Genomic DNA, 16,878 nt, shown 5'->3' on the forward strand with positions numbered 1-16,878 from the left:
ACATTATTTACTTTTAGAAAATTACTGTTTGAATACATATTATTTTTATTGACTGGTTTGGATTGATTGACTACATTGACACTGATTAATAAAAATAGTCCTTTCACTATGGTTGTGCAAATAGAGATGCAAATCTATAGCATATGTTGAACTTAGTACAAGGCATCTAAGAAGCAAGTACCGGTAACTATTAAATATTAAATATTATAGATCAGAGCTTACTGGCTGATTTCTGATCTTTGTTCTTTTTTCTTCAAAATTTTGATTTTGTGTGAGTGAGCAGTCACTGTAAGAAAATGTTTTACTATTTCAAGCAAAATCTAAAATAATTTTTAAACTGTTTTCAGAAACTTTTATTAAACCTATAAGTGCCAGTCTCCCTGTCTATTCCACACAGATTGCAAATCTTATTAACAGATTCCTAAAGGTCTGTCAGTGTTTCAAAATCTATCATGTTTCATTAGTGACAGAAGTGAGGGGGCTCAAAAGGTGTTAACGGTGCAATTTTGCTGCACTATATTTAGGTATCTGTTTAACTAAAACGTGGAGTCCTCTTCAGAAATAGCAAGAGTTCCAGTTAAGCCTACATGATTGTGCTCATTCATGGTTCATTCACTGATTGGAAAAACATAAATATTTTGTGACACTGACTGTCCGGTCACCTTTCAGGTCCAGTCAAGTTGAAAATCTGCTGATCTGGTCACCATCTGATTTCCCTCTATGTGCCTATCAAACAGTGCTCACTTTCTTTTAAAATCACATCACAAGAGAGAAGATTAGAACAGAGGTTTTGTGCGGTCATATATGCTGAACAGGATTTAAGGTTTGATGGACTGTGGGAAACAACAATGAAAGTGACAGATTATACAAAACAGATGAGCGGAGCCACAGTGGCATCATTTTTCCTTCTTTATGTGCAGCCATTTGGCAGCAGCAGTTCTGGTCTGCAAAAACAAATGTTACATTTGACTGTTGACTGACAGAGAGCTAATTAAGAAATGCATCATCACTGAACCATCTCTAGCTTACTGTTTTATTTCTGTCTAAATTAAGTTTTAATCCGCATGGTGGAGGCTTTGTAACCAACTGCAAAATAACGCTTGATGAATTTTGGTGCAGTTTATTATTAAATGTTAAGCCAAAATAATATGGCAAAATTTGGCATACTCTTTGTAAATTATCAAAGCAATACTGCACTAAACAGAGCTGCCTCAAACTATTATTCTAAAATCCGTTATAGTAATAAAAAAAACAAGCACTACTACTGCCTTTTAAGAACTTCACTCTGTGCTTTTTCCTCATTCTAGAAGTGGGACACTATGGGTATGCCACAATAGCCCCGTCTGTATTGCTTAATTGGGCCAAGACCCAGCTGCTAGCCCTTAGCCATGCCTGCTCAACCAGGCTGTGCAACCACTACCTCCATTTGGCCCTGGATAACTTTTATTTATCACATGTTAGAGCTTGCTAATTTATTGATGCTATACTGCACAAGCAAATATAGATGTAGAGCTTTTGGACAAACCTCTCTTCCAAAAAAAACACTTTTTGGAAGCAAAGTATTTTATATCAGAGGCAAAATAACTTAAGTATATACAAAACAAAATTTCTAAATGATGATTTCATTTTTTTAAGAAAGTAACTACTCAGATTAAACTTCTATATAATATTGCCCGACTTGCTAAATTAGGAATTAACTTTGACTCACCAAGTTTTCAGAAATTCAGCAAAATGTTGGTAGCCACACCCAGGTCGGACTACACACACCTGGGGAATCAAGAGTTTTCTTAAATTACCCTACAAATATCTCAAAAAACAACACATGACTTTCCAAATATATAGAAATTCAAGAACACATCAGGAACATCAGAAAAAAAGGTGAACCTTCCCAGGCCAGTGAACCAAAACAAGTTTTCCCTTGATCTTGTCACCTCTATTTACTATCCAAATGTGCCTGATAATCAGAAAAATAGTCAAATAACCAAAATCTGAGTGTGGTCAACTACACTCTAGACTTGAAATATATTATGATAAACCAGCATTTGATGTTTATAGCTGCAAAATTATAGCCCTGATATGAATGATGTGGAGAGAAAACAGTCCTAAATCGCAGAGAATTAATACAATGTCACCACTCAGTGGCATAAATCCCCAGATTGACCACCTCCTACTGTGCTCTCTGCAGAGCTTTTTATGGCCAGCATGACTTGGCTGAACACAGACAATCTGAGGTCACTCCTCATTTAGAGCAGCACATACTGTAAGTGTGCATGTTTAATTTTAATTTTGAGCTAAGGCAGGATATTTCTTTTAGCAATGCTGTAAGTTTTGGCTGACTTTCTGAGATGACTACAGATGCATGCACAAACAGCAGTGTCGTTTTTAAGGAGTTCAAATGGAAGTAAAGAAGTAATATTTTATTTAATCATAAGGAGCGAGGGCGTTAATAATTAATTGGGAGCTTGACTACATTCTGGGCTGCGGATACATGTTTAATCTACCATCCGCAGCTATCAACCTCAACTTCTCTTCCTTTTTTTGCTCATCTTGAACAAACTGGGAGGTAGTTACATCGCTGCAGGCTATTTACACATGCCACAGTCTAACACGATCTTTTCAAAAGTGCACATGAAGCATGTTTATTATATGGGGAAATATCTAAAAGCAACTTTGCTTTGTTTCCATCCTCATACTACTTCTCTGTAGCAGTTGAAAATCATCTTGTACCTAGAATCTTTAAAGAGCATAGGATGAGAGCTTCGAACCCCTTTGACACTATCATTGCCTTCCGTCTCTTGGCAATTCTCCCTGGTGTGCATCACAGCTTCAAGACACAACTCCTAATACTCCTCAGAGGAATTTGCAGTGAGCTCATGAATAAAGATGTCAGGGCTGACAGTGCTGTGACTGGGAATGAGCAGCTTACAGAGTAAATGCATTAAACTGGTATAGAAGACCCAGTTCGTAGACTTCCACTGCTATAGGGAAATTAAAGATTCATGCCATCCTGGAGAGCAATAGACCCATTGATTTAAAAGCGTCTGTAAATCGAAGTCGATGGATAAAAAGTGCGTTTGATGCCTCTGCTCCTCACAGTATTTCAATCTATCTGTTCTAATGCAAATAAGCTATAATCCTTTGCATTTAAACCTTTCATGTTCTTCACTGTATGCGTCAAGTTTTCAAATTAAACAGCACCAGTTTAGACAGTTTGGCAGTCTCATTGGGTCCCTTGTTTAATGTGTGAGATTTACTGACTTTTAGCATTCAATGTGACTTAAGTTGCAACCTTAAACCTTAGTTTTTATTCTTGGTTGTTTTCCTGTGTATTTAATAAAATGGGAAGTCTTAAAAAATAAAGTTTGGATTGATGAATCTGGGTGCCATCAAGAGCACCAAAGCTTTGGTCTTTTTTTCCCTGAACAGACAACAAGTTAAGCTGCTTATATGCATGCTGCTTAGAAATGAATAGTAATGGAACAACAGAAAGTGCAGAAGCTCTGTAAAGACTTCCAACATGGGGGCATTTTCTTTTAATTTGAGTGTTCCTCTTTCTGGGAAAAAGCCAAGACAGGTTGTGAGAGATATTCTACATCTAGGCTTTCTCTAGTGTGGATACATATTCAATGAGATAAACGCTTTCCCTTGAGGGCTTTGTAAAGCTATCCTATTCCAGAGGGTGTAATAATACTTTGTACCTGAATGAGTCTTAACAAAAGGAAGCTGACACCATGGAGCAGAGAGAAGTTAAATGGATAATGGCTACATAACAACAGCAGCTTAGCTAAGCACGCTGAATGATCTGGGACATGTGGCGTGCGTGGGTGCAGGGTTTCATAGGTGACTCCCCACCAAGGGGACTGAAGGGCCACATGCACCCTGCCAGTGGCAGGGGAGAGAGGGGACACGGGACAGAGAGCGGCTCCAGTACACAAGGTGTGTTGTAGGACACTTGGGTGGCTGCACTCTGAAAGAGTGCATCCATTTTTCATTATGCTCACCCTTCACTGCTGTCTTGCTCTTCAGTATTCATCATATATAAACCCTCCAAGCAGAAGTATCAGATTATATGTTGAATAAGGTGCTGAGAAATTTGGATGTGTATCGTAATTGAAGTACTTTTTTGACACACTACTACATAATGTCAGCTTCATTATTTGCAGTATTGGATCAAGCGATAATTATTAATTGGGATGTGAGGACAGCACCACGAAGTCTGTGAATAAGTGATGATTTGCTGCTATGGCTTTAATTTCATGTTTCAGCATTTGGCAGAATTTAAGATGTTTCTTATCCTCCCATGTATCTAAAAAGACGCTTTGTGTGAGGCAAAACTTGAAGAAATGAAGCACACCCCTTGAAATAGCAAACTCATGGATAGAATTTATGCATGTCAAAGATGATGTACCTTTGTTTTGTATTCTCTGTCTGTATTGTGATGAAGTATGTAAATTATTATTTTTATTTTTTTCTGGATATGATAGAATGTCACTGGTTTGCTTTATCTTTTTTCTATATTTATTAATATCCTGATGACATTGGGATGAGAATCCAATGCTTTCATGTCGTATATAAAAACACCCATCTTAAATAAGTAAACATAATTTTAAATTTAAACATGTCAGAGGTACAAATAATTTCAGGTTTAATTGTAGAAATAATATATAGCAGTTTTTGATTTGGAAAAAAAATGTCTTGTTCAACTTTATTTGTGGAATTACAAGTAACTTAGATTGAAACTTAGGAACAAGAGTCTGAATCATTCTACACCAATTTCCAATAAGTTAAAATACAGCTTTTATTTTGTAGTCTTTGACATATATATATATAAGGACTTTAAAACACTCAAAAAATTGCTTTCTTAAAAATATTTTTAAGTCTTGTCTCACTAACATAGTTTCAGGCATTGTCTCGTTTTGTGAGATGAAGTTCATGCAATTGTGCATGGTAATCCTACAATAAACTCTCAGAATATTGTTCCGGCTTTTCTGTGACATTTCCATTTTTCTAATCAGTTACTGCACAGATGTTTTGGCATATTCATTCTGCAAAATTTGTACAGAATTAAATCAAGTTACAGATGAGGAAATGGAGTATCAGGAACTGGGAAAAGTAAATATAAGTGAATCACTGCTGTAGCTGGTGCTTCAAGTTATCCCTGATGGCTCTGAAGATGGTGATTGAGGATGAAATTAGGCCAGACTGTGTGGCTAACAGCGGTCTCACTGAGGAGAGATATTGCCACAAGCCCCAAGGACTTTAAACAAAGGGTGAGTTTGCATGGCCTCTCCCTACATGCCCTACTCTTGACTGACTATGCCCCTAATGTTGTGTATTGGCCAAAGCAGAATAGCCTTTAAACAGAAACATGTCAGATTTCATTAGATACAGCTTGCAGCTGAGCAGTAGTTGTAGGGCTACTGCAACAGTGCTTGGAGAGGACGATGCATAAATACTAAAAGTCAGTGTTCAGCAATAACAAAGCAATTAAGCAAAAAAGAAAAAGGGTGATTCACATTTTAAAATGAGATTTGATAATATTTAGTAAACTCATTTTACTTGAAAATAAGCAGAAGTCTTTCTGTCTTGAAGATGTCCTCCTTTTTCGACACAAGTGCTTGTGATCTTTGAATTCTCTTCATAAAAATGTTCAGATGATCGTTTAATTAAACAGCAATGTTTTAATAATTGATGATGGAAATGTAATCTGGAGTAATGAAATTTCCATCATGAAAAAGGGACTAGGCTTAATATGCCATCCCTTCATCCAAGCAGGTGTAAATGACATTTCTTGGCTCACAAGAAAACATTGTATAAATGTCAAGGACTGAATAGCCATTCATCCGTTCATCGATGCAAAATGCGTCATCAAGGATGTTAACCACATCTTGCAGCTGTGACCACGTCCACAGGTATTGTTTCCTGTGAAGAGTCTTGGCAAAGATCAGAATTATTGAGCAACCTGAAACCTAAATAATTAGTTATCTTCAGTAGTAAACAAACCCAGCTCTATAGCTCTAATGAATAAATTCCATAGTGCAGAAGTTAATCAAGGGAAATCTAAATTAAAGGTTACAGAGAGGATGTAGACCCCGTAAGTCACCACATCTTTACTATTTTTGCAACACTTTTCCACATTTAGCAAATAGAGTGTAGAGGAGCGTGACTCATTTTGCCGTTTAAAATACTTTCTGCAGAGTGAAAAAATCAACACATGCTAATAAAAACAACAAGTGGAGTTGTGAGCTCAGGCTCTCAGATAAATGCTTGGAAATAGCATAATTTACAATAGTATTTTGCAGTATAACACATTGCCAAACTATGACTGTTTTTTACTAGATTGAGTAATCCAGTTATTTATTTTTTTCTATAAAAGTTTGTAAATTTTTCCCAAAGTACCGGACTTTCATGCAGCTCCGACAATAATTACTTTACAATAACAAGTTGCTTTGTTAACCTAACCCAATCAAGCGCTGTCTGAAAAGCAAATGTTATTTTTTTTCAAGCCTCAAAACACAGGGTTAACTGAGAATCAAATCTCACTTTCATGCTTTGCAGTGTGCCATAATTATCTTTGTTCTTAAATTAATTTTTCGAAAGGAATTAATATATACAGAAAGAAATTCACAATTTAGTGTAAAATGCAAAAATAAAAATAGATAAAACAAAATGAAATAATACAAATTTGTTGTTTTGCGTAGATGCAAAAAAAGACTATCCTATTTATGCCCTTGAGGATCTATTTGTTAAAATACTGGTTCTTTCAACCCCTTGGAAAAATAGTTAAGATTCATTGTTGCAATTTAGTTTTCAGATTTTGTATTGCAGTTAGAGACTTCAAAGTATTTTCCTGTAATTTTAACTGTGTACATTTTTAAGTTGAGAATTAAAACCTATCTAATTCTGGACTCACTGAACAAACTTGTGAGTGTGGTTTGATCTGAACTTGTGTATTATAGCTCTAACTATGTTTAGGGTACTGGTGGATGAACCTCAACCTGTTTTTGGCCTATCACAGGGTTCTTTCTGTAGGAATCTCCATTCATTCTTCCAATCAAATCCACAAGAAAATACACAGCCCCAATTCCTGTGTATGATGAAAGTAGAAACTGTGAAGAGAATAAAGTATTAACAAAATTCATTAACCATCATACATTACTGAGATGTGAACATAACAACTTGATAAACTACAGTCTTAAATGCTTCATCACCTGGCGCTTCAAGTGTCAGATTTTTTTCAAGCATTGTGAAAGGAAATGATATATTTGCAAAGTGGTAAAATTTCACTTTTCTTACTCTTTTGGACGTGTTATAGGCCTGAATAACAAGAACTGAATAAACATTGACAGCCAAAATAAAGCTGAGAAAAAGCATGACATCTCTTGCTTTAAAGCTATTCCTGTAGTGAGTGATAACAAGCATCAGATGACAAAATTCAATATATATCTTTAATGAGTTACTTCTTGTCAAACTGAAGCTGCATAATGTTCAATCCATACTTTATAAGACCATCCAAGATTTTATATTTGTACATTTATTTTTTATATTGCACATAACAAGCAGTTTCTCTACTCAGACTCCCTCTCGGATGACCAAGCTTCTCACCCCGTCTCTACGGGAGAGCCGAGATGTATCCACTTGTATCCACAATCTCATTCTTTCGAACCTCATGACCAAAGATAAGTGTAGGAGCATCAGCTAGTAAATTGTATTCACTACGAGTCCAGATACAGTATTCACATTGCTGGAGAATCAATCTTTCCCTCACTTTTGAACAAGACCCTGAGATAAATAACCTCCTCTACTTGGGGTAGGACCTTGCCTCCACCCAGAGGAGGCATTCTATCCTTTTCTACCTCAAGACCATGGTCTCAAATTTCTTCATTCTGACCTCTTCAGACTCGGGTGTGAACTCTAAACTAAAACCAGGAAGATAGAGCACATAACACCAGTTTTAAAGTCCCTCCACTGGCTCCCTGTAGCTCAAAGAATAGACTTTAAAATACTGTTGTTAGTTTATAAATCACTGAACGGCTTAGCACCACAATACATTAAAGATCTGCTGTTGTTGTATGAACCTTCCAGACCTCTCAGGTCTTCCGGTTCTGGTCTGCTCTGCATCCCCAGAACCAGAACCAAACGAGGAGAAGCAGCTTTCAGCATCTATGCACCACAAATTTGGAACAAACTTCCAGAAAACTGTAAAACAGCTGAAACACTGACTTCTTTTAAATCTCAACTAAAAACCCACCTGTTTAGAATTGTATTTGAAATGTAATCAATTACAAATCTATGGATGGAACTTGACTTAATGTCATGTTTTGATTATTGATTCTATATTGCATTGTGTTTCTGTGTTTGTAATGATGTAAAGCACTTTGAAATGTCTTGCTGCTGAAATGTGCTATACAAATAAAATTTGATTGATTGATTGATTGATTGATTGATTGATTGAACTCCTCATGCAAAAGCTGGAGATCAGAGTCTGATGAAGTTAACAGGACCACATCTTCTGCAAAAAGCAGAGACCAATCCTTAGGCCACCAAAATGGATCACCTCAAAACCTTGACTGCCTAGAATAAAGTTTATAAGTAGAATTGGTGACAACGGATAACAGTGGTAGAGTCCACCTCTCATCATAAACACAAAAATTCCTGTTAAAAGTGATATTTAGTTGTTGCTGAACCAGAAACTCCTTTAGTGACAGAGTCCTGCATCCTACATGCACAAAGAAGCATTGTCTCATATCCTTCTGCCAAGCAGCTGCTATACTTAGAACCACCACTGCTCCCAATAACCTCAGACTGTCGTTATGTGTGCATCCAAGTTGACATTTGCTCAGTCTGATGCTGTTTTTTATGTACACATACTGTATACATATCTTGCACATTTTTTTTATTTCCCTACCCAGTTACAAATTTCTTTTAATCTGACTATGCTATTTTCATTAACTATACAGGACATTATTTCCTAAGTTGTAGAGTTTCCCTCAATGTACAGTTATTTATTCTTTTGTCCAATTTTTATACTTTCACCTTAGTTTGAATAATATTACGTATGCTTCCATTTGCCTCTGGCTGCTGATACACTTGAATTCCCCCATTGTGGAATATTAAAAGACATTTCTATTTTATTCTCACATTAGAAAAATCCTCAAGGTACTTTGCAAGGTTACCTAAAACTTTGAGATCTCTTCTGTGGTGTTATATTGTGTCACACATTCCAATTCCCTTTTGATAATTGAATTAGCAAATATAAATTTCTACTTGTCAATTTCAGTTTTTTCAAGTGGTTTCAGATGACTCAAAAAAGTAAGATTTTGGGTAAGAGGTGTTGATTCGCAGGAGATTCTAATAGTCTGATAACATTAAAATATTTAAATCTTTAAACAAAAATATAATATAATATAATATGATATAATATAATATAATATAATATAATATAATATCTATATTGGACTTACTATGCTGCTGTTGGTTAGTAATGTGCTATGGAGAGTTTATGGGGTTTAAGAGTAAATAAATAAAAAACAACGCTTTTGAGCAGCATGATCAGCTGGTCACTGGTTAAGCTGGTCAAGCTGAAAATCGGTCAATTCCAGTAACCTGCTGAGCAATCTATGCATCCATTGTCCCTCTAAGAAAGAAACACCAACATTATTTAAGCCATCCATGCATTTAGGGCAGTGTTATTTTGCTGTCTGGCTGGCCTACAAACAGCTTTCTTATATTAATATTTCATATATTTGTTCAATCATCTAGACGTCATGCAGTTTCCAAATGAGGGTAGTTAGGCTTTGTGGCTAACCTTCTTGGATCAACAAAAAAAAATCCCTAAATCCAGAAAGATTTAGGGATAGAGCCTTTAAATGGGATTGCTACATATAGAAGCCTCAGAAATCATTCTCCTGACCTCTACAAGCAATATTTTACTCAAGCACAGTTCACATGGCTTTACGATTGAAGTGGTTATGACATGGATTTTATCCCAGGGGTAATGCTCGTTTTGTTCTTAACTTTCTGTTGAGAACAAAACTAAAGAGAGTGTGAAACAGTGTGAAATGTTAACTAAAGCAAGTTTATTGCTGGCATGGTCCATGAAGGTTAAACAGAGGAAGGGTATGAAGCCAGCATCAATTAAAGCTATATATGGCATTATGTCACTGTAAGGAGATGTGTGGTAGAAAATAGTTTGTCATCCATCAAAGCTCAGGTGAAGGGGTGTCCTTGTTATTGTTTGCCAACAGAAACTGTAGAAAATCTGGAGAGGCATCATGTGCTGAGGGAAAAACCCACTAGGTTTAATGTAGAACAACTACAGTATTTTTAAATATAACAATTATAAAGGACTGAAAGTGTATTTCTTACGTGTATTTCCTGTTAAAGGCATTAATTAATATTTGTAAGGATTGTTCATCCCCTTATCTCTTAGCAATTATTTCAGGTAATAATTTGAATAATCTACTTAGAAATGTCATACTTGTCCAAGTAATATATCATCTTGCTGATCTCTTCAAAGTAAACAAACATGACTTAATGTGACTGTATGCATAATTTTAACATTTTATAAAATGAATGTAAGCAAAATAAATACTGTACGGCTTATAGTCTTTAAAATAGCAGACTTTAAGTGAACTAAGTCAACTTTAAGTTAAATATGAATTTTTTTTTACATATTTGGTTAATTTATTTGTATGACATCAAATTAGAAATTACATGTACACAAACTTTTTTTAAAACCAGAAACACCATGGTATTTTCTTCTTTTTACTTTTTTGACGAAAAACTTGAAAATTCCTACCAAAACACAACAGTATGCAAACTTCATTTTGTAATGGTTGCTGTGACTATAATATTTCAAATGCGCTACAAAAAAGACAAATTATCAGCTATATTTAGGGTAAAACATTTCATTGTATAATAGTGGTAATTATTAATGCCAATAAAAAATGTGAAGTGACAAAACATTTATTTGTTTTGTCATCGTTGCCAGTATAGCTCCAACCTCTTTATTTCCAAGTGTGCCCATGAAAAATAAATTTTAAAGGCTAGACAGCTATGCCTCCAAGCCTTTATGTGACTCCACAGAACCAAAAGGAATGTACTGCTCATTGGAAATGTAGGTTTTAGGCCTAAACATCTTTAAAAAAAATGTTTAGAGGCTTAATGGTATTCGGCAAAAGTTATAATTATGTAATTGTTGTTAGTAGGTCATTAAATCGACCATTTATTTCTTACCTATTTATGTACTCCATTATACAAATTTATTGCAGAAAATCAAAAATCATACTTGCTGTTCTTGCAAAGACATTGTTAGATACGGAGCCCTCTAGGGGACATGGGGAATTTTTTTTTCTTTTGCGTTACCTCGCAATACTTTTGCGTTACCTCGCAAAACTTTTGCGTTACCTCGCAAAACTTTTGCGTTCCCTCGCAATACTTTTGCGTTACCTCGCAAAACTTTTGCGTTCCCTCGCAAAACTTTTGCGTTCCCTCGCAATACTGTACTGGTCAGTTATGCAGCATAATTGAACACTGCAAGCCTTTCTTACGGTGGGCGCCGTACTTTTTGCTTTAATATAAGGTTATGTGAGGTTTTTCCATGAATGTTAGTATCTTTTTGTGAAATATCTGAAGTTTTATATCTTTCTTTAGGATAGAAAGGCACCACAAACCTACGATATAAACAGAAACCTTCCGTAAGTAGGAAAGAAATAAAAATACATTATAATTTGGACTATTTCTGAGTTATTATCGCGGGTAATAAATCATCTGACAGTTTTGATTGTGTCTCTGTTGTGTTCGTAGTCTGAATGGTTTAAAGAGCTGCTTTCAGTGCCGCTCCATCTCAGCCTTAACAGACATAAACATGCAGGAAAAAATAAATCGATTTTCAATCAGTGTTTTGCACCAAACAGTTAATAATAATAAACAAGTTTTCACTGAGGCTCTGTAAGAGCCATATGAATGAAATAAGTAATTATTGATATGACAGGAGCAGCGGCTTTGACACTTGTGTGGTGGGTGTGTCGATGTGGGCGTGACGTCACCAGGTATGAATGGGAAGGATACTGGCTTTGTGTGTATTAGGAAGCAGATGAGCGGGGCGGTCAGTCCTTGCAAAGTTTGGAACCTGATCATCAAAATGGAATAAATCGATAATTGTGACAGAACAAAGAAAAGGTTTGGAGTTGATTGATAAACGGACAGATGAGATTCCCAGAGTTAACCCAGTTCGGCCCTTTACCATCATTAGTTTGTCGTGTTTTTAATAATAAAAACTTGTTAACAGTAAAAACTGTTTGGTGCAAAACACTGATTGAAAATCGATTTATTACTGCATGTTTATGTCTGTTAAGGCGAAGATGGAGCGGCACTGAAAGCAGCTCTTTAAACCATTCAGACTACGAACACAACAGAGACACAATCAAAACTGTCAGATGATTTATTACCCGCGATAATAACTCAGAAATAGTCCAAATTATAATGTATTTTTATTTCTTTCCTACTTACGGAAGGTTTCTGTTTATATCGTAGGTTTGTGGTGCCTTTCTATCCTAAAGAAAGATATAAAACTTCAGATATTTCACAAAAAGATACTAACATTCATGGAAAAACCTCACATAACCTTATATTAAAGCAGAAAGTACGGCGCCCACCGTAAGAAAGGCTGGCAGTGTTCAATTATGCTGCATAACTGACCAGTACAGTATTGCGAGGTAACGCAAAAGTTTTGCGAGGTAACGCAAAAGTATTGCGAGGTAACGCAAATGTTTTGCGAGGGAACGCAAAAGAAAAAAAATTCCCCATGTCCCCTAGAGGGCTCCGTAGTTAGAAGCTTTTCTTTAGATCCATTTTAGTAGAGGTGACATTCAGCAGGAGACCATATGAGAAAAAGGACCCCTGCTGCTTAGCCTTTAAGCATGACTATTGTCTCCCCATCTGTTAAGGTAAGGCTCAGCCCAAAACCCATCCTGCTGAATTCGTCATTTTGGATTTCAGCTCCAACAGTATCTCAATGTTCGATGATGCATAATTGTTTTAAGCCAGCTATAAAACACATGATGATTTTACTTTAGAAAATATTCTGTAATGATGAAGAAAGCACTTGCAAAGTGTTATTAGTAGTATATATATTTTTTATTTGAATGCTCAGTGTGAATACTTAGGGGGCAAAATTTGCCCTCAAAAGCTACATTTCTATTTTCTTTCATTACAATTCTTATAAAACTTCAATACAGTTATTTTTTTTCTACTCACAAAGAAAAAAAACTGACAATGTCTGTTTTTTTTCTGCAAAAATATAAAACTTTTATACTTTTTCTCTATTAATAACCCTCATTTTTCACCAATTCTCTAACTCTATACTGGAGCTGTAACCATTATAAAACATTTTCAGTGTTTACAACTCATATCTTTAACAAGGGAAACATTTTTAAGCCTTACCATTATGTCCTGTCACTTGTTACATGTTAATATTTACAATGCTTTGCCCTTTAAACTTTTTGTGCATTTTATCACCCCACAACCAACAACTCCAATGTATTTTATTAGTATTTTAAGTGACAGACCAAAAGAAAATCGCAAAGTAAAATTTGGAAATGTGTGATGTGCATTTATATTTAGCTCCTAAATAAAGTCCAGTGCCTACATATGTAGATTAATCAATATTAGCACCATATTATAGGTATGCTTAATACAACATGGGGAGGTGAGCTAGTCAGAGTTGAGGTAGATGCTGGGTGGAGGCTCATCTTCCCACAGGACAACCTCAAACCTAAATCCATTGTCACAGTGGAATGGTTTTAGAATGATTTAGACTTTAGTCTGATTTATATCTTTTAGCAAGATCCAGAAATGGATCTTGTTCAGAAAGATCCAGAAATGGAGCCATCTGCTTTTGCTCTCCAAAAGCAAAAGCAGCAAAATGCAAAAGCATCTGCTTTTGCTCTCCAAAAGCAGATGGCTAAACAAAGTAATTAAAAAAGCAGAGTGAATATACATACATGGTATACTTTTTTTTTTGTAAAAATAAAAAAATAAAAACCATGTGTCATTTTCCTTCATATGGACAATTATACACTAATTTGTGTTTTTATATCACAAGGGACCCTTTCCCAAAAATACTCAGAAGTTTGTGGCCATGAATGACAAAATGTGATAAAGTTTTGGGGAAACACTGCAAAACACTGCATGTGATACTGAGTGGAAACAGGATCTGAGTAAAGCCTGTATTAATACGCCTGTTATATTCTGTGCATCCTATTATTCTTTCGGTTTTTATGTTTTTATATTATGTGTATGTAAATGATTTGACTTTTCTGTCACATTGCTGCTGGTATACAGAATTTCCCCACTGAGAGACAATAAAGGTTATTTCTATTCTATTCTATTTTAGTCAGATTCTAGTCTATTTCTATAAATGTATCAATCTAAACTTTGTTTTTTAGCTGCCATTTAAGCCTGTTCTGTGTGAGGAGTAGTTAGAATACTGTCCAGATCTTTAGAATAAACGTGCCTGACAGTGAAGAGGCTCATATAAAAATAGATCTCCTGGAAGTCAAAGAGTCAACACACTGAGTTCTTCGATTGCAACGTTAAGGGTCTTGTTCTCAGCAAATAACTGTGTTGTATAGATTTCTAGTATTTTCTCCACTAGCTAGAATTAAATAAATGTTTGAAAAACCAAGATATAATCAAAACATTTTTTCTCCTATAGTTTTATTAGATTTATTAGAGCAGGAATATTACCTTTATTTTTTCCCAGAGAAAAGCATTTTTTTATACAAGAGGATTTTCTAGTAAGGGATAAACAGCTGCCCTGCCCTGATAGCATGTTCCTCTTCATCATGAAATACAGTGAGGCGACCATAACACGAGGCTAGATGTAGTCCACACCTGCTGGTCCTATTATCCTCACACTACATATGCGGCTGTATGTTGCACTATTTATTCCCCTGGGTTCACCTCACACTATACACTTGAAACATTAAAAATAATCGGTTCTTCAATAACAATTCATTCAAGTTTTTTGTTTTTTTGTTTCCTACTCCATTAAAATCATATTAGGGTTTTTCAAAATTGACAATGCATCACTACTTTCATTCGTTTAGATGCAGAAACCCTTCCAACGCATTTCTGGCATGTTGAGGCAGAGCAAGCTCGTTATATTTAGTCAGACACCAAGTCGGCTGCTAATGAATGCTGCTGGCAGGGTGTCTGTGAGCCCCGAGGAGATTACAGGGAACACTGATAATGTGTGTCCTCTCTATAAATGAGGAAGACAGCAACCTAGACAGACAGATCTGCAGACTTTTCCATTTGGACTGTGTCTTTTCTGCCCATACCAACAGGATACACACTGCTGTTTCCATATAGCTTCTAAAAACACTAATCTTATTTTCATTTGAATTCATGGTGGGAATGTCCATTATGTGGTCAAGGACTTAATGGTTTATGAGTTAAAACACTGTCAGAATTGCTTTATCCTGCTGGTCACTGATCCGTTATGTCAGTTTAGCCGTGCTGCACAGTGGCTATTGTGATGCTGTTTAGAGCTCAGCGGGTAGAAAGTTTTACTATCGTGGCCAAGAGGCTCAACTGCAAATATCCAGCACAAATTGATTCTTCGGTTTCTGTCCTTAAATTGATTTTAATAGGGCCAATCCATTTAAAACATCCTTCTAAATCTTACTCCCTCTCTATTCTGGCCTGATAAGTTTTAATTCACCTACATCAGTTCCATCTATCTATCTACCTATCCATCCATCTATACATTTAGCTCTCTATCTACCTATATTGCTAAAAAAATATATTGTAAAGTAGTGTTAAGTGCAGCAAGGTTTTAATATGTACTTTCAGTGGATTTTGAAAACAAAACATTAAACTCAGTCACTCCTGTTGTAAACGACAAACCTTTTCACAATCCTTACATATGATTTCCCATCCAAATATCGAGGACATTGTTTTAGGTAATGGTTATTGGATAGTACATGTTGAAAAGTTAACAGTTCTTAGGCTGACCTTTAAACTTAGTGATTTCAGTTGTTTGACACAGATATTTTTGTTCTCTTTCAGGGTCTGACTTTCAATGTACTACTCACATAATCCCAGTGAAGAATGAAGAAGGAGTGGTGATGATGTTTATTTTAAATTTTGAATATGTTGTGGATGAAGGAAGTGACCACTCCACCGAGAACATAAGTCCTGCATCCCCTACAAAGTCAGACCAAAGTAAGTATCAGATATACCAGGAGTTTATTACTAAACTTCTATAAATAGTATCACATCTTTCCATGCTTTGATCGCCTTGTACTAGGCTTGAGTGTGCTTAACATTATTATCACTTAGTTCCAATTAGTTGCTCCATAACAAGATTTTCAGTCAGGGTAAAAAAAAACCTGAATTACAATTTTCTTTTTGTTTTTTTGTTTGTTTTGTTTTGTTTGTTTGGGTTTTTTTGGGGGGGGGAGAGGAGGGGGGGGGGGGGGGGGGGGGGGGGGTCAGAAATAAATCTTAGAATATTCCATGAGATCATATCTTTTCCAAAAGAAATACACCCCCACTTCAAGTTAGGTCATCTTGTGGTAAACACAATATACATGTGGTCTGCATCTGCATCTTCAGGGCCACAAGGGATTCTTTGGACCTTTCATTAAAAAAAACTTAATGATTTTTTTCTTAAATTGACAAGGAACGAACTGTTTTTATATATATAGACATAATAACAAATGCAGTTCTTCAGGTCTTTTTTCATGGGAGAATTGTATTGAAATTCCAAAAAAGAATAACACTAAGAGTACCTGTAATATTTTAGATTACTTTTTCTCTTCATTAGGTCAGAAACTACTAAAAGTGTTACATCATCATTTCATCATT

At 35.6% G+C, this 16,878-nt stretch overlaps 1 protein-coding gene across 1 annotated transcript in view; it reads left to right on the forward strand.

Moving 5' to 3' along the window:
• kcnh7 (potassium voltage-gated channel subfamily H member 7) overlaps positions 1-16,878 on the forward strand; it is a 46,533-nt gene that overhangs the window by 3,211 nt on the left and 26,444 nt on the right. The window contains exon 3 of the mRNA XM_028024450.1: positions 16,078-16,233. Within this exon, the coding sequence (XP_027880251.1) occupies positions 16,078-16,233 (156 nt within the window). The remainder of the gene's footprint in view (positions 1-16,077; positions 16,234-16,878) is intronic.

This window comes from Xiphophorus couchianus, chromosome 7 (assembly GCF_001444195.1).
Source record: "Xiphophorus couchianus chromosome 7, X_couchianus-1.0, whole genome shotgun sequence".
Taxonomy (NCBI): domain Eukaryota; kingdom Metazoa; phylum Chordata; class Actinopteri; order Cyprinodontiformes; family Poeciliidae; genus Xiphophorus; species Xiphophorus couchianus.